The sequence below is a fragment of the Somniosus microcephalus genome, chromosome 29 (assembly GCF_052327205.1).
Source record: "Somniosus microcephalus isolate GS21.2 chromosome 29, FLI_Smic_1.0, whole genome shotgun sequence".
NCBI classification, from domain to species: Eukaryota; Metazoa; Chordata; class Chondrichthyes; order Squaliformes; family Somniosidae; genus Somniosus; species Somniosus microcephalus.
The window spans coordinates 22,173,742-22,191,705 of NC_141015.1; the positions used below are offsets into that span (position 1 = coordinate 22,173,742).

General features: G+C 44.6%; 1 protein-coding gene across 7 annotated transcripts in view; it reads right to left on the minus strand.

Moving 5' to 3' along the window:
• The window catches only part of ptpn20 (protein tyrosine phosphatase non-receptor type 20), a 505,217-nt gene that overhangs the window by 170,521 nt on the left and 316,732 nt on the right, over positions 1-17,964 (minus strand). For all 7 annotated transcript variants that reach the window (XM_085970355.1, XM_085970356.1, XM_085970357.1 and 4 more), the window contains 2 exons: positions 17,481-17,655; positions 5,709-5,920 (listed from right to left, as the gene is read on the minus strand). In XM_085970355.1, the coding sequence (XP_085826481.1) occupies positions 5,709-5,920; positions 17,481-17,655 (387 nt within the window). The remainder of the gene's footprint in view (positions 1-5,708; positions 5,921-17,480; positions 17,656-17,964) is intronic.

A 17,964-nucleotide genomic window follows, 5' to 3' on the forward strand; every position in this document is an offset into this window, starting at 1 on the left:
CTTTGAAACTTACATGGAGGCGGGTTGGGGGCGGGATGGTGTCGGGACCCCCGAATTCGGGACTTTAACCCCCCCGCACGCCTCCAATCCCAACTCCACGGGTCAATGAAAATCGACCCCATAGTCCAGTGACCCCCCCCCTCCATGTACAGGTCAGGTGATCTGATTAAGCTGGGCTGTGACGCCTCCTATCGGTCAAACAGTCTGCCTACATTCACTGACTTGGCTCTCAGATGGAGAAAGATTACTTGGGCAAGATGCCAAGGGCAGCTGGTGCCTGTGGCACGCCACCCCAGGATGAGTCACCACCTTTAGAAGAAGAGGGGAGAATCATTGATCAGGAAAACAAAAATCAGCAATGGCTGTTATGTTTTGTTACTTAACACTAAAAGGATACGAAATCGATCTCATATTTGTGCTGGTGCACCCACCCAGGAGACTAATATTTCCCTTCATCCACCTTTGCATAACAAAAATCTAGCAATCTCAATTTTGCACTCGACAGGAATTAGACTGTGACCTATAAATGTTTTAATCTAATCAGAGTTGTTTTACAGCCTTTAAAAATAAGAAGGACAATGTTATTAAAACTTGATAAATTCAATTATCACCACATAAGATTACACGAGATAGGTTTGTAATAAGGTCCTTTGGCCAATTTGATGTTATCTGTCCAAAATGCCAACCCTACCGTATCCCTTTTACAACACCTTTCTCTTTATTAAATGAGTCCATTGCCCTTGTCTCAACTACTACTCCTGGCAATTTGTTCCGGTGGCTTATCACCCGCTATGTAAAGAAATACATCTGTCCCAAGCTTGCCCTTCGCGCCCCTGAACCTGTGTCTTCTTGTCATGCCGCCCTTGCATTTCTGAATGCATTGTTCTAGGTTTTGTTCGTATATTCAATTAAAACAAAAATTAAAAGGCTAATGGAATGTTGGCCTTTCTCTCAAGAAAGCTGGAATGCAAAGAGGTGGAAGTTGTGTTACAGCTGTACCGAGCTCTGGTTAGACTCTATCTGGAGCACTGCACTCAGTTCTGGGCCCTGCACCCCAGGAAGGATATATTGGTCTTGGAGGGGGTGCAGCGCACAGATTCAGCAGAATGATACAGGAAACTTTCGATTTACCGGCACCTAAATAACCGGAAATCTCGGTTAACCGGCAAAATTCAGGAGTAGGTTCAGGTAAGTTTTATTACTTGCCTTCCTCGATCTGTTGCTGTGCAAGGGTGTGGCTGCAGCTGTTGCTAAGCTACAGAGACGCTTGGAACTTGTGGCCATTGTTCTGAACCTGTTGCTAAGCGACAGGGTTTGTTGCTTTATATGGAGCTCTCAGCTCCGTATCTTTTACTATAGCTTTCGGTTAGCTGGAATTTTTGATGAACCGGCACCACGTCGGTCCCGTCGGTGCCGGATAAAAAAAAGTTTCCTGTACCGGGGCTTAAAGGGTTAAATTATGAGGACAGGTTGCACAGACTAGGCTTGTCGTCCCTTGAATATGGCAGACTAATTGAGGTGTTGTAGGTGATTAAAGGAGTTTGTAGGGTAGACAGAGAAAAAATGATTTCCTCTGGCGGGAGAGTTTAGAACAAGGGAGGCATAACCTTAAAATTAGAGCCAGGCCGTTCGGGGGTGATGTCAGGAAGCACTTCTTCACAACCTGGAACTCTCTCCCCCAAAAAGCTGTTGAGGCTGAGGGTCAATTGAAAATTTCAAAATTAAGGTTGCTAGATTTTTGTTGCGCAAGGGTATTAAGGTTTATGGAACCAAGTCGGGTAGGTGGAGTTAAGATACAGATCAGCCATGTTCTAAATGAAAAGCAGAACAGTCTCAAAGGGCTGAATGTTCCATTAATTACCAAGTACACACTATAAGGTACCTTTTGAAGATATGCAGCTTATCCAGTCATTCCTCATAACTCTTTGCTCTTACAAAGCATTACATCGTATTTACAGCACAGAAACAGGCCAAAGAGGTTTATGCTCCACACGGGCCCCTAACTCTGCTCTAACCAGGAATCATTCTCACTGACCAAAGCACGGCTTCACAATAACCTCTGGGGGTTGAAACTTCACTGATTTGGTAATATAATCCAGCATGCTCTTCACTTGAAATAACAACAGAAAACGCTGGAAAAACTCAGCAGGCCAGGCAGCATCCGTGGAGAGGGAAACAGAGTTAACGTTTCAGGTCGATGACCTTTCCTCAGAACTGGAAAAAAAGCAGGAAAAGGAATAGATTGTGAAGCAAGTTAGGGGCTGGGAAAAGGGGGAGGGGATGAAAGAACTAAAGGGAAGGTCCGAGATAGGATAGAAAGTAGGAGAGATTAAGAGACATTGAGAGATATTGAGAGATATTCAAGGAACGAGGGATGGCTCTAGATGAAGTGTGAATGGCGCTGGCAGAATGAAGGACAGCTGCCGTGTGGGAGGGAAGAAAAAAGCCCAGACGAAAGTGTGGATTAAAAAAGAAGGAAAAAAATATATATATATATGTGTGATAGGGGCCGAGATTATGATCTGAAATTGTTGAACTCTAAGTTGAGTCCAAAGGGCTGTAAAGTGCCTAATTGAAAGATGAGGTTCTGTTCCTCGAGCTTACGCTGAGCTTCCGTGGAACAATGCAAGAGGCCGAGGATGGTGAGGTCTGAGTGGGAATGGAGCGGTGAATTAAAATGACAGGCCACCGGGAGCTCGGGATCCCCCTTATGGACTGAATGGAGGTGTTCCGCAAAGTGGTCACCCAATCTGCGTTTGGTCTCCCCAATGTAGAGGAGACCATATCGTGAGCAGCGAATACAGTATACTAGATTGCAGGAAGTACAAGTAAATTGCTGTTTACCTGGAAGGAGTGTTTGGGGCCCTGGACATTGGGAAGGGGGGAGGTATAAGGGCATGTGTTGCATCTCCTGCACTTGCACGGGAAGGTGCCGGGCAAAGGGGAAGGGGTGCTGGGGGTGGTGGAGGAGTGGACTAGGAGGGAGCGGTCACTATGGAATGCTGAAAGGGGAGGTGAGGGGAAGATGCGTTTGGTGGTGGATCACGCTGGAGGTGGCGGAAATGGTGGAGGATGATTCGTTGGATGTGGAGGCCGGTGGGGTGAAAGGTGAGGACAAGGGGAACTCTATCGTGGTTCCGGGAGGGAGGGGCAGGGGTGAGGGCAGAAGCGAGGGAGATAGAACGGACACAGTCGAGGGCCGTGCCAACCATAGAGGGGAATCCTCGGTTGAGGAAAAAGGAAGACATGTTGGAAGCACTGGTGTGGAAGGTGGCATCGTCAGACCAGATGCGGCGGAGACGGAGAAACTGGGAGAATGGAATAGAGTCCTTACAGGAGGCGGGGTGGGAGGAAGTGTAGTCCAGGTAGCTGTGGGAGTCTGTGGGCTTGTAGTGAATGTTTGTCAACAACCTATCCCCAGAGATGGAGACGGAGAAGTCGAGGAAGGGAAGGGAAGAGTCGGAGATGGACCATGTGAAGGTGAGGGAAGGGTGGAAATTGGATGCAAAGTGAATGAAATTTTCTAGTTCAGGGCAAGAGCAGGAGACGGCACCGATACAGTCATCAATGTACCGGAAAAAGAGGTAAGGGAGGGGACTCGAGTAGGACTGGAACAAAGAGTGTTCCACATATCCCACGAAAAGGCAGGCATAGCTAGGACCCATGCGGGTACCCATAGCAACACCTTTGTTTATTGGTTTATTGCCATCTCGCACTATTTGAATGTGGTGTGCAATTAGTCGCCTTACACAACTGTCTTATCACCCTTCCTCTTTTAAGTGTGAGGTTGTGTCCCCTTATTTTACGTGACTATGATAAGATGTTTTCTATGTCCTTTAGAACCTTGACTACTTCAAGAATATCGCCTGGGCCTTCTCTTCTCCAGTGCAAACATCCCTAACTTCTGAAGCCTCTTCCTATAGCTCTGCTGGCTAGTCCCAGACTTCACTTTAGTAGCCCTTTGCTGCACTCTCTCCAAAGCCTGGATGCTATAACATGGTGACCAGAGTTGTACACAAGACCAGCAGTTTGTGCAAAGTCCGAATCAATTCCCGAGGTTTGTGCTTGTATTACTCTGGCTATACAGCCCAAGATCCTATCCATGGTAGAGAGACTAGACATCCATGACAGTATAAGACTGAAGCTTCAGAGAAAAACAAAGACCGTATGTTGGTATAATGTCTATGATTGTGAATGTAATGTGAGTTGACTCTTTCATACGTTACTAAACAGAAGCAGTGTGGGTCTGGATATTAGTCATCTTTTACCGGTTACAAAATGAATGCAGTATTTGTTTCATGAAGAGCTAAATGTTAAATGGAGAAGTCAGACTAATATGAAAATTTACATAAAACACTGGGGGAAACAAAAATGTAGCTACAAACCGGTATTTATACTCATTTCTGATAACATTTTCAGATCTTGTAATAATCGCAAATACAGCAGAGGGTGTGAATTACAGAAATTAGCAGTACAGATGGGGCTGTATTAGCTTTGTTTCACATTTGACTCCATTCCAATTCTGAGTGGTGTGTATGGGGGACGTGAGAAACAATTGGATGCTGCAATGGGGGTATGTAGGGTCTTTCTAGATGAAAAAGATGTCCTTGCTTGTAATTACCTTGTGGTGTTGAGCAGGGGGGCAGGGTGGGATGGGGGAGAGGGACAGTATGAGACGTGAACCCCTATCTGTGCAGTTCAAAAGTGGCCTTACAGGGAATACAGTGCTTAACACCCCTCAACACCACGATTAGCCACCTCATGAGTTCCCAATTTCAGCTGTACTCTCTCAAGCTATGTCAAGTGCTGGCAAAACATATACATAGAAAGAAATTTGAAGGCCAACTCCACTGGTGGCATGCTCAGACACACCCTTGAAGCTGGCTAACAAAACAGCATTTTCACAGCAACCATGGAAGAGTCTACTTGTCTCTTCAGATCATCACCTGTGAGCCAAGACAGAGTTTTTTTTATTTGTTCCCAGGATATGGGCATCACTGGCAAGGCCGGCATTTATTGCCCATCCCTAAATGCCCTTGAGAAGATGGTGGTGAGCCACCTTCTTGAACTGCAGAGAGCAGTTAAGAGTCAACCACATTGCTGTGGGTCTGGAGTCACATATAGGCCAGACTGGGTAAGGGCAGCAGGTTTCCTTCCCTAAAGGACATTAGTGAACCTGTTGGGTTTTTATGACAATCCAGTAGTTTCATGGTCACCAATACTGAAATAGTTTTGAATTCCAGATTAGTTTAATTAATTGAATTTAAATTCCCCAGCTGGGATTTGAACTAATGTCTCCGGATCAATAATCCGTTACTAGTTCAGTAACATAACCACTATGCTACCGTACCCTACGGGACATGACAAGGATGCAGAGTTAGGGGGCAGAGCCCAAGAAAACAGGCAAAAATCATAATTTATAAAATCGAATTATCCTTGATATTTATTACTTCACCATGTCAGTCGGCCATGTTAAGATAGAGCAGTCAGGTGATTTTTAAAAAGTCTAAAAATAAATGAATGAGCTTGGTCGAGTCAATCCAGACCTAACTCTCATCTGCAATGGAAAATAAGACTTGATGTTTCACATCCAATGCAGGAGCTCATGTTGATTTGAATTTGCATTACTTCTGCGGTGTGAAAAGGAGTTACTGTAGTAATTTGATTCAGCAGCTTCGCAAGAGACCTGCCTCTGGTAAGCCACTCACCTGATATGATAACCCCTTCACTGATGCTCCATTGACCGCTAGAATGACATCCCCAACTTCAAGCTGGCCGGTCTCCTCTGCTGGTTGCCCTGGAAACAATCGCTTTATTCTCACCAAACCCCCTCCTGGGTCATCGGCTGTTGGATACATCTGCAGGAAACTGAATCCCAAACCCGCAGAGTTCTTCTTCATCTTCACCTTGAACATGTGGCCTGTTTAAGGATATCGTTTGATATTAATGGAAATGCAAACATTTTTCTCCAACTCAAATTTTTTTTCAACAGAGAAATTACTCTTAAACCTTCAAAAATCTTCCTAGAACCTCTGTTTATGTATAAAACATTCTCGGTAAAATAGTCATGCTTTCTTCAATAAAAATTAATCATAAAAATGTAAATGAGATCTGAGGTGACCATTAGAGGCTACATTTTTTATTTTCTTCCCTCATCTCCCCTGAAGATGTTGGCCGGGACATTCCGCTTTTGTTTTGCGCCTGTCCAGCTTCGTCATCGAGGAGGCCGGAGAATTTTCCTGGGGGAACCTAATTCGAGTAATGCTGTGCGGCTCCCGGTGGGCTTTCCACCTGCTCTGGGGGAGGGCCGGGGGTGGGGCCCTGGTATATGGTACACTTCACAAATCCACGCTGACTCTCTTTGATCAGCTCACACTTATCCAAGTGCTCAGTCATTCTGTCCCTGATGATAGATTCCAGTAACTTCCCCACAACTGATGTTAAACTTACAAGTCTGTCGTTACCTGCTTTGTCCCTTCCTCCTTTCTTAAATAATGGAGTAACATTTGCAGTTTTGCAATCCAAAGGTGCAATTCCTGAATCTAGAGAACTTTGGAAAATTATAACTAATGCATCTGCAATTTCTTAATCTATTTCTTTTAATACTCTTGGGTGGAAATCATCAGGTCCTGAAGATTTGTCTTTCTTAAGTCCCATTATTTTCTCCATAACATTAAAAAAATGATATTAAATCCACTGAGTTCATCCCCTTGACTTACTTTAAGTTCCCCTGTACCGCTGGTATTTTGTTCTCTTCGTCCACTGTGAAAGCGGATATAAGTATTCATTTAACTAGTCCCCTATTTCCTTATTATCCATTTAAGGCTCACCTGCATCCATCTTTAATGGACCCACATTCCCCTTTTCCACTCTCTTTCTCTTAATATATTTATAAAAACTTTTGCTGTTAGCATTGATATCCCTTGCAAGTTTTTTTTCATATTCCCTTTTTTCACCTTTTATTACTTTCTTTATTTCTCTTTATTGCTCCATATAGTCTGCTGCGTTTCCACTTTTCCTTCAAAAATAATATGCTTTTTATATAATAATGTTAAGTCAACTAATTCCCAAGGAATTAGTCACTTTCAATTCATAAAATATTCTGTATCTTTTTTTAAATACAAATTTGTAGCTTGGCCTCCCGAGACCACCAGCTCAAAATGGGGACAGGCTGTCTACAACAATGCAAGGCAAGTTCTTTGATCTACAGGAAACTTTTTTTTATCCGGCATGGACGGGACCGACGTGGTGCCGGTTCATCAAAAATTCCGGATAACCGAATGCTATAGTAAAAGATAGGGAGAGCTGACAGCTCCGTATAAAGCAACAAACCCTGTTGCTTAGCAACAACTGTAGAACAATGGCCAGAAGTTTCAAGCGTCTCTGTAGCTTAGCAACAGCTGCAGCCACACCCTTGCACAGCAACAGATGGAAGAAGGCAAATACAATGAAGTGAAACCTACTCCTGAATTTTGCCGGTTAACCGAGATTTCTGGTTATTTAGGTGCCGGTAAATCGAAAGTTTCCTGTAGTAAATCGTCAAAGAAAACTTGTACCAAGACAATGTGCCCATCTGTGCTGAAATTACCAGTCACTCTGGGATAGCCCGAGATCCAATCAAATAATGCACCTCATCTAGAGCTTCTAACTGAGTTTTCATTTACCCGTACAGATTGATGTACAACTTTACAATTTAACACACACTTTGCTTGCAGTTACCATGTTGAAAGGGGCACCAGCTACAAGAAAAAGGGTTCATTTTCATCACCGCGACTTCACGTGCAAGTAACCGCACAATGCACCTGAATGCGATTTATGCCATTTGCATTTTACGTTTGTAAACAATGCTGATCCACAAAATACATTTGACAGTGTTCATGTTTAGCTAACTGAAACATGTATTATTGATACACCTGGTAAAGCCCAAGAACAATTTATGTACACCTCAGGAAGCAAGCCTGTAATAACAGACAATGCTGGAAATACTCAGCTGGTCAGTCAGCATCTGTAGGGAGAGAAACATCCATCCTATCACAGACACTTTTTCTTTTTCTTTTTTCTTTTTATTCCTCTCTCACATGGCAGCTGTTGATGATTCTGCCATCGCCATTTACACCTCATCTAGACTCATCTTTTGTTTCTTAACTTGTCCCATTACCATCTTCTTGTGCCTCGCACCATCATCCCTTTTGTCTTTTAATCTCTCCTGCCTTCCGCCCTATCACAGACCTTCCCTATTGTTCTTTCCTCTCCGGTCCCCTTTCCCAGCCCCTGCACTTGCTTAAAAATCTGTTACATCTCTAACTTTTTCCAGTTCTGACGAAGGGTCATCGATCTGAAACGTTGACTCTGTTTTTCTCTCTCTACAGTTGCTGCCTGACCTGCTGAGTGTTTGCGGCATTTTCTGCTTTTATTTCAGATTTCCAGCATCCGCAGTATTTTGCTTCTGTTGAAGTAAGCCTGTACTTTAGAATGTAAATGCATTTCAAATTATTCCAACGCATTCCACCTATGTCCTCTGCAATTATAGGGTCAATTGAGAAATCCTGTGCTCCCAGTGGGGAGCCTCACTCAGGGAGCGTGGGTTGGAGAATCGGCGCTACGCTGTTAGACACACCCTTTAAGCAAAGCTCCTATTGGGAGCGCAGCATCTCTGCATCTACCCTGCCAAATTCTGCACAGCAGACTATTGCTCCTCCATGTTTAGCGTCGGATAACAATTGACATGAATCTTGTCATTCATGTGGAAATGACTTATGAAATAATACTGGACAGCCTGCTGGTGGCGCTGTCCAGGGAGAGTATAAATACTCAGGCATGGGCCCAGCTTGCTCAGGACATTCTTTAACAGGAACTAGTGAAGGACACAACTAGATCACCATGTTGAAAAACAGTTGCTTAAAGCTTTGTTTAACGCTTAGACCAAGTGCCTAGTAGTTTTCTTACGTCAACAGTAGCTTGCTTTTATATACGTAATACCTTTAACGTAGTTATACGTCCCAAAGCACTTCATAGGAGCGCAATCAGTCAAAGAATGGCACCGAGCCAAAGGAGAAGATATCAGGGCAAGTGACCAACAGCTTGGTCAAAGAGGTAGCTTTTAAGGAGCATCTCAAAGGAGGAGAGAGAGGTGGAGAGACGGAGCGGTTTAGGGAGAGAATTCCAGAGCAGAGGACCCAGACGGCTGAAGGCACGGTCGCCAATGGTGTTGTGGGGGGGGGGGCGGCGAAGGAAGTGGGGGATGCACAACAGGCCCGAGTTGGAGGAATGCAGAGTTCTCAGAGGGTTGTAGGGCTGGAGGAGGTTACAGAGATAGGGAGGGGCGAGGCTACAGACTAGAAGAGAGCAGCTGATCCCAGTCACTCCAGACTGTGGCATCTTTCACTCATATTTCCACAATTGTATTCGCAAGTTACTGATTTGCCCTGTGCTCTGTAATGTTCTGGTTTATCAGCGTTATATTGTGTGTAGCGGTTATAGAGTGGGTAGCTCAAAAGAAGGAGCATTATGTAAAACCCACAATCTTAACAATAACTTGATGCATTTCTGGTAAGTTTTTATATATGGAGTTTAGGGGATGTAATAACCATTAAGAGGAGCAATGATTATTGCAATATAATGGGCTCTTGTACTCTAATAAAGTTGTAATGGAGAATCCTTTTATCCATCATCATACACCAATCTGTTCCGTGGTTCTAAAGATAATAACCAGGACAAGTACCATATATTGCTACCAACGCCACGTTCAAATATATTATACACTTTGTGAATAGTTATAATAATGTGGGGAAAGGTCATTATACACAGCAGCAATAAAAATATAATTTAAATCAGATTATACATCATTTAGATTTATAAGTTCTTTGGTGGGTATAATTAACACATTATTGCCATTTACTATTAAGCTCACAAAAGGTAAAAATTTGCTGGTCTTTGACATGCGGCTCTTTGAATCTGGTTACGCACTAAGATTTGAAAGGTGGATCCCCATGGATTAATTTATTCAGGTCTTCAGGTTATAATTCAATTCGTGAAAATGTTCTTGCCACGGTGGTCTATCTCTGAAATGTATGAATTATTCTGTGTAATCTTGTCTCTGTCTGACGTCTATAAAAGGCATTGATCTATGCTGAAGTCTTGCCATTGCCAGGACTAATTAATTTATATAAGTGCTAAATAACATGGTGGTTATCAGCAGTATAGAGGTTTAAATAGAACCCATTTTAAAAGGACAGATTTTCCTGTTTCTCAAACAGATTTCATCCACGTGATATGGTGAGACTTATAACATTCTAAAAGCGGTCAGATACCGAACAGTTCCCTTGTCCAAATACTTAAGATGCTGATTCAGATCAATGAATCAACAGCATGGGACTGGGTCTGTGATGCCAGCCATAGACTTTATGTCCTCCTGGGTCACCCACCCAGAATGGCTGGACGAGCGATCATGACTAGAGGGTATGTAAGAAAGTGTCCTTCTGACAACTGCAAACGCTTAAAAAAAGCAGCAAAAATTCATTAGTCAAACAAATGCGATGACTCCCTTTCGCTAAGTGCTGATTTTGTTTCCCACTAACAGATAAGGTCTGTTATTTTGGGCGAAGTGAGCTACAATTCACCCACTCCTAGAGAACACAGCAGAAGTTGAGGGGAGAGGAGGGAGCACTGCGCACACACCACAAACACGCACAAACTCCTGTTACAGGTGCGGGATTAATGGTCTATTCCAAAATGGTGGGTATTAGCGCACACACATTGAACGGGTATGGTAGTGGAGTGGTTAGAGTGGTAGACCAGAAACTCAGGAGTCATGTGTTCAAATCCCACCCACCATGGCATGATGTGAAATTGTATTTAATAAATCTGGTCATTTGTGAGCTGGCATTAGAAATAAAATGCTCATGAAAGCTGTTTGATTGTCATAAAAACTCACCTGGTTTAGTGCAACAACATTGCAAGGCACTTCACAGGAGCGATTATCAAACACAATTTGTCACCAAGCCACATAAGGAGATATTAAGACAAATGACCAAAAGCTTGGTCAAAGGGGTAGATTTTAAGGAGCGTCTTAAAAGGAGGAAAGAGAGGTAGCGAGGCGGAGGGGTGTAGGGAGGGAATTCCAGTGCCTAGGGCCTAGGCGGCTGACGGCACAGCCGCCAATGGTGGAGCGATTAAAATCGGGGATGCGCAAGAGGCCAGAATTGGAGGAGCGCAGGGATCTCGGAGGGTTGTATATATCCTTCAGGGAAGGGAACCTTCCATCCCTACCTGGTCTGGCCTACGTGTGACTCCAGTCCTACTCTATGTGATTGAAGCTTAATGCCATCTGGGCAACGAGGGATGGGCAATAAATGTGGTCTTTCCAATGTTCCCCACCTTCCAAGAACAAATACAAAAAATACGTCAATTGTGTTTACATAATAAAAGTGATTGGATAAAGGAAACATTTTGCATTATATGGGGATGTCCCATTTGAAGAGTTATACTGTAATTAAATACATCACAGTCAGATTTAGGAGAGAATAATGACCAGCAACATTGAAAAGAGGTTATTAGCTCGGGGGCCGAGAACACACAATTAAGATGCCTTTTCATCAATGCCTGGGACAATTTGGCCCCAAATGACAAAAGATTGGGAGAGGGGTCTAGAGCCAGAGGACACAGATTTAAGGTGATTGGTAAAAGAACCAAAGGCGACATGAGGAAAAACTTTTTTACGCAGCGAGGGGTTAGGATCTGGATTGCACTGCCTGAGAGGGTGGTGGAGGCAGACTCAATCGTGGCTTTCAAAAGGGAATTGGATAAGTACCTGAAAGGAAAAAAATTGCAGGGCTACGGGGAAAGGGCGGGTGGAGTGGGACTCGCTGAGGTGCTCTTGCAGAGAGCCGGCACGGGCTCGACGGGCCGAATGGCCTCCTTCTGTGCTGTAACCATTCTATGATTCTATTCTATGATTCAAATAGGATGACTCATCAGGAGTCCCAGTTCTCAAAGATTTCTAAGCTCAGTGAGGTATGAATTCCAAATGTTTGAGACCATCAGATTGGCACTTAAAAGGAAAAGACTTGTCAAAAATAATGAGCAGTAGGAACAACCTTGGACATATCCCAGCTACCCTTTGAATCTGGAAATTGCATTGCATCTTGGAGTAGAATAGCATTTCTTAGCATCTTGATCGTATATCAATGTTTCGCTGGTGCTGACTTCAGATGGGTTCTACTCCCATTGATATCTAATTGTTTGTGTCCAGTACTATGTTAGTTACATTATATAGAATCATAGAATTATAGAATCATACAACACAGGAGGCCTTTCGGCCCATCGTACCTATCTTTGGTAGAGCTATCCAATTAGTCCCACTGCCCTGCTCTTTCCCCAAATTCCTGTATTTTTCCCCTTCAAGTATTTATCAAATTCCCCTTTAAAAGTTACTATTGAATCTGCTTCCACCGCCCTTTCAGGCAGCGCATTCCAGATCACAACAACTCGCTGCGTTAAAAAATGTTTCATCATGATGCCTCTGGTCCTTTTGCCCATCACCTTGACTGACCCACTGCCACTGAAAACAGTTTCTCCTTGTTTACTCTATCAAAACTATTCATGATTTTTGAACACCTCTATCAGATCTCCTCTCAACATTCTCTTCTCTAAGGAGAACAACCCCAGCTTCTCCACATAACTGAAGTTCTTCATCCCTGGTCCCATTCTAGTAAATCTCTTCTGCACCCTCTCCAAGGCCTTGACATCCTTCCTAAAGTGTGGTGCCCAGAATTGGACACAATACTCCAGCTCAGGCCTAACCAGTGTTTTATAAAGGTTTAACATAACTTCCTTGCTTCTGTACTCTGTTCCTCTATTAATAATAAAGCCAAGGGTTCCATGTGTTTTTCTAACAGCCTTCTCAACTTGTCCTGCCACCGTCAAAGCCTGTCACTTTAATTCTCTGCTCCATTTCCACTCTGACCTCTCTGTCCTCGGCCTCTTACACTGTTTCAATGAAGCTCAACGTAAGCTCGAGGAACAGCACCTCATCTTTCGATTAGGCACTTTACAGCCTTCTGGACTCAACATCGAATTCAACAATTTCAGACCATAACCTCTGCCCCCATTTTTTTTCTTTTTTTCTATTTTCTTTTTCTCTCTCACACAGCAGCTGTTGATGATTCTGCCATTAAAGTTTACACCTCATCGAGAGTCATCTTTTGTTTCTTAACTTGTCCCATTACCATCTCCTTTTGCCTTGTACCATCATCCCTTTTGTCTTTCAATCTCTCCTGTCTTCCACCCTATCACAGACCTTCCCTTTTGTTCTTTCCTCCCCTCCCCCCTTTCCCTGCCCCTGCACTTGCTTAAAAACCTGTTCCATCTCCAGCTTTTTCCAGTTCTGACGAAGGGTCATCGACCTGAAGCGTTAACTCTGTTTCTCTCTCCACAGATGCTGCCTGACCTGCTGAGTGTTTCCAGCATTTTCTGTTTTTATTACAGAGGGAGAACTCCCTGACCTTCTTTGAAAAAGTGCTATGAGATCATTCACGTCCACGTGAACAGGCAGATGGGCCTTTAGTTTAACATCTCATCTATAGGACGCACCTCTGACAATACAGCACTCCCTCACTACTGCGCTGAAGTGTCAGCATAGATTACATGCTCAAGTCCTGGTGGAGGGCTTGGCGAAAAAACGACTTGCATTTATATAGCGGTTTTCATGACCTCAGGATGTCCCAAAGCGCATTACAGCCAATAATTAAGTATTTTAGAAGTGTAGTCACTGTTGTAATGTAGGAAACGTGGCGGCCAATTTGCGCACAGCAAGCTCCCACAAACAGCAATGTGATAATGACCAGATAATCTGTTTTTAGTGATGTTGGTTGAGGGATAATTGTTGGCCAGGACACCGGGGAGAACTCCCACAAACCTACTGACAGACAAATGCTACGGCTGTGCTAAACTGACACTTACAAAGGAGGGGTAGGACTCCTCAGAGCACTGCTTTATGCAAAAGATTCACCAGTGTTCTCTGTGACGTGGTCCTTTCGAGGCGATTTTTGTAGGTTTCAATCCTTGTATGAACACAGATGAGGAGAATGAGAGCAAATGCTTAATCGTGGTATCTTGATACGACATGAGCAGCAAGAGGACATAAAGTTACAATGCAGCCTCAGCTCAACTGAATGAAGAAATTTGACTCCGGGATTTACTTAAGTAGATTGAAGATGGTGCAATCAAATGTAGGTCGTTTTATGTTTGCAAACACATGCTATATTGTTGCTCCCACCCAGCTTATAGAAAGCAACAGCACTTCAGGTGATCGTGCCGTGGACGATTTTAATTAGGCGGGTAGTGTGTGAGCTCAGACTTGAGAGATGGTCCAATTATAATAGCCTCGATATTAATCCCCGCCCCCCCCGACGGGTGGGAGGTGGTCGAGGTTAAACCGTCAAATGCGCGAAACGCGATTCTAACCCGTCGCGCACATGCCCGTTTTTACAGTGACAGGTTTTGTGGCTTTACAGCGGGACACTTCATTAACATATTTAAATCGTGCTCCCACAGTCTGATTTAAAATTCACGGCTGCTGCGCGGGTTTCCCAGGGGTCGGGAAACGCGGCAGTGAAAGGGAGGCGGGACCTGCCGGCTCCACAAGGTAAGTGCCTGTTACAGCACACCTTGAGGGCCAGGATGAGGAGGGGCAGTGCTCCCCCTCCCAGCCTGGCCCCTTAAGAATGTCTTTGGCCTGTTCCCCCCACCCCCATCCCTCCCTCCTGCCGCTGGCGTTCCCTCCCGCCCGCCCGCTGGCCCGGCTGTCACTGTGGTTGGCTGCTGGTTGGGAAACGGATCCAAAAAACGATATGGCGGTCACGCCAGTAAGTTCGGCAGGACCTCGGCGTACTCGGGCCTTGTCGGGTTCTTTGGTCCTTTTCAACCTCTGCCACCTCCTTCCCGTAAATGTCAGGGCCAATGTTTCTACGGACCTCACCGTTTTATCATAAAAAAAAACAAACAGTTCCAATCACCAGTTCGACTAATGAGGCAGTTTCCCCGTGTCCTTCAATTTCTCATCAATTTCATAAGATGGAATGGCAAATGGAAGGTAGGAACATCGGAACAGGAGCAGGCCATTCAGCCCCTCGAGTCTGTTCCGCCATTCAATGAGATCATGCTGATCTGAGACCGAACTCCATATACCCACCTTTGCCCCATATCCCTTAATATCTCCAGGAAGAAAAAAAATCTAAAAGACCACAACCAAAGAAGTCCACGTGTTGTAAGCTGTTACACAATCTCTTGGGTCCTACATAAGAACATAAGAAACAGGAGCAGGAGTCGGCCAATTGGCCCCTCGAGCCTGCTCCGCCATTCAATAAGATCATGGCTGATCCAATCTTGGCCTCAACACCACTTTCCCGCTCTCTCCCCGTACCCCTCGACTCCCCTGTAGTTCAAATGTCTGTCAATCTCCGCCTTGAATATATTCAATGACTCCGCCTCCGCAGCTCTCCGAGGTAGAGAATTCCAAAGATTCACGACCCTCTGAGAAGAAATTCCTCCTCATCTCCGTCTTAAATGGGCGACCCCTTATTCTGAAACTATGCCCCTTAGTTCTTGATATCCCCACGAGGGGAAACATCCTCTCAGCATCCACCCCATCAATCTTAAATAACAACAGAAAACGCTGGAAAAACTCAGCAGGCCAGGCAACATCCGTGGAGAGAGAAATAGAGTCAACGTTTCGGGTCAAAACCCTTCGTCAGGACTGAGAAAAAAAGGCAGGAAATGAAACTGATTAAAAGGCAGTTTGGGGGCTGGGAAATGGGGGAGGGGATGAAAGAAGAGACATTAAGAGATATTCAAGGGGAGACGAGATGGTAATAGGACAGGTAAAGAAACAGACAATGGCTCTAGATGAAGTGTGAAATGCGCTGGCAGAGTGAGAGACAGCTGCCATGTGGGAGAGAGAAAAAAAGGAAAAGGCACAAACCAAAAGTGTGGATAAAAAATATAAAAATATAATAGGGGCCGAGGTTATGGTCTGAAATTGTTGAACTCGATATTGAGTCCGGAAGGCTGTAAAGTGCCTAATCGGAAGATGAGGTGCTGTTCCTCGAGTTTACGCTGAGCTTCCGTGGAACAATGCAAGAGGCCGCAGACGGTGAGGTCTGAGTGGGAATGGAATGGTGAATTAAAATGACAGGCGACCGGAAGCTCGGGGTCCCTCTTACGGACTGATTTTTGTGGAGGCCGGTGGGATGAAAGGTGAGGACAAGGGGAACCCTATCGTGGTTCCGGGAGGGAGGGGCAGGGGTGAGGGCAGAAGTGCAGGAGATACAACCCCTCAGAATCTCGTATGTTTCAATAAGATCACCTCTCGTTCTTCTAAACTCCAATGAGTATAGGCCCAACCTGCTTAACCTTTCGTCATACGTCAACCCCTATGGCGCTATGTCCTGATAGCAACGCAAGTCTTTTCACATTCATAGATTCATAGATACATCAAAAAGCTCCACACTCTGCTGCACTTTAGATGTGCTCAGCATCGATGACTCTCACCACACTGAAAGATTTAGTGGGGAAGTGCTCCACACCAGCTGACAGGGAACCTGGATTCCAGCTGCTGTGCCACATGTTGCAGCTTTCCTCTGCAATCAATATGTGGCATCAAATTTATCCAGGGTCACCTTTAACAGGGAATGCTCGGAAAATATCAAACTGACTCATCTGCATCGCATTAATCAAGGTATTCCCACTGTTTGACACTTCACATCACTTTATATGTACAACTGTTATTGCACTACTGCAATTATTCAGAATACGTGATGAACTTTAAAAAAAAGATTCTGTTTTGTTCTCTCAATTCATGCAAAATTTAGAAACATAGAAAAATAGGAGCAGGAGTAGGCCATTCGGCCCTTCGAGCCTGCTCCACCATTCAATATGATCATGGCTGATCCTCTATCTCAATACCATATTCCCGCTCCCTCCCCATACCCCTTGATGCCTTGTGTGTCTAGAAATCTATCTATCTCCTTCTTAAATATATTCAGTGACTTGGCTTCCACAGCCTTCTGTGGTAGAGAATTCCACAGGTTCACCACCCTGTGAGTGAAGAAATTTCTCCTCATCTCAGTCCTAAATGTCCTACCCTGAGACTGTGACCCCTTGTTCTAGATCCCCCAGCCAGGGGAAACATCCTCCCTGCATCCAGTCTGTCTAGCCCTGTCAGAATTTTATACGTTTCAATGAGATGTTGTCTTATCTCTCTGATTAGGGTGGAGGAGGTGTGACTGAGAGGAAAGGGATGTACTTTATGTATTAATAGCTAGCACTGATGGCAAAAGTTGAATTCATTTCTAACGATTATCTTTATAGACCTTCAGAAATCTTTTGTTCCTTGCCACGGAGACAGGTTATAAATTAGCCTTAAAAAGAAAAAATGAGAGCCGTACTGACACGCTGCTCCCTCTCTTAACATCAGCCCCTACCATCTGTCATGAAGCTGTAGTCCTTGGGTACGACAGACAAGGTTGTTGCCATGGAATCGTCAGGATATTCATCTTGTTTCCTGTGCCGACTGTCGAGAACGACTCCCTGTTGGCATTCATAACCGGGACTCCCAGCTGTCGCCTGCTGTCCTCTCTCAAGAACCAGCCGCACCACCTGACAAAGAGACGCAGAACAATCGAATGAATCGTTTGTCACCCAGCTGTTCCGACTGCACACCGCGGTCTATGCCATCACGTCTGGTTTCCTGCGCACACACCTCGCAGGCCCCTGTGTCGTTACACGGTGCAGGGCTCCTAAGTGAAAACAAACAGTGGAAAGCACATGCAGGCGCGGGGACTCGCTTGTGTCTTCACATTAATCAGTAACAGCGCTGGATCAACCAGAGCAGCACCTAACTTCCATTTGTAGCAAAGATTGAAATTATCTGCAGAATATGAAGGGCAGTGGCTGGAGATTTTTTGT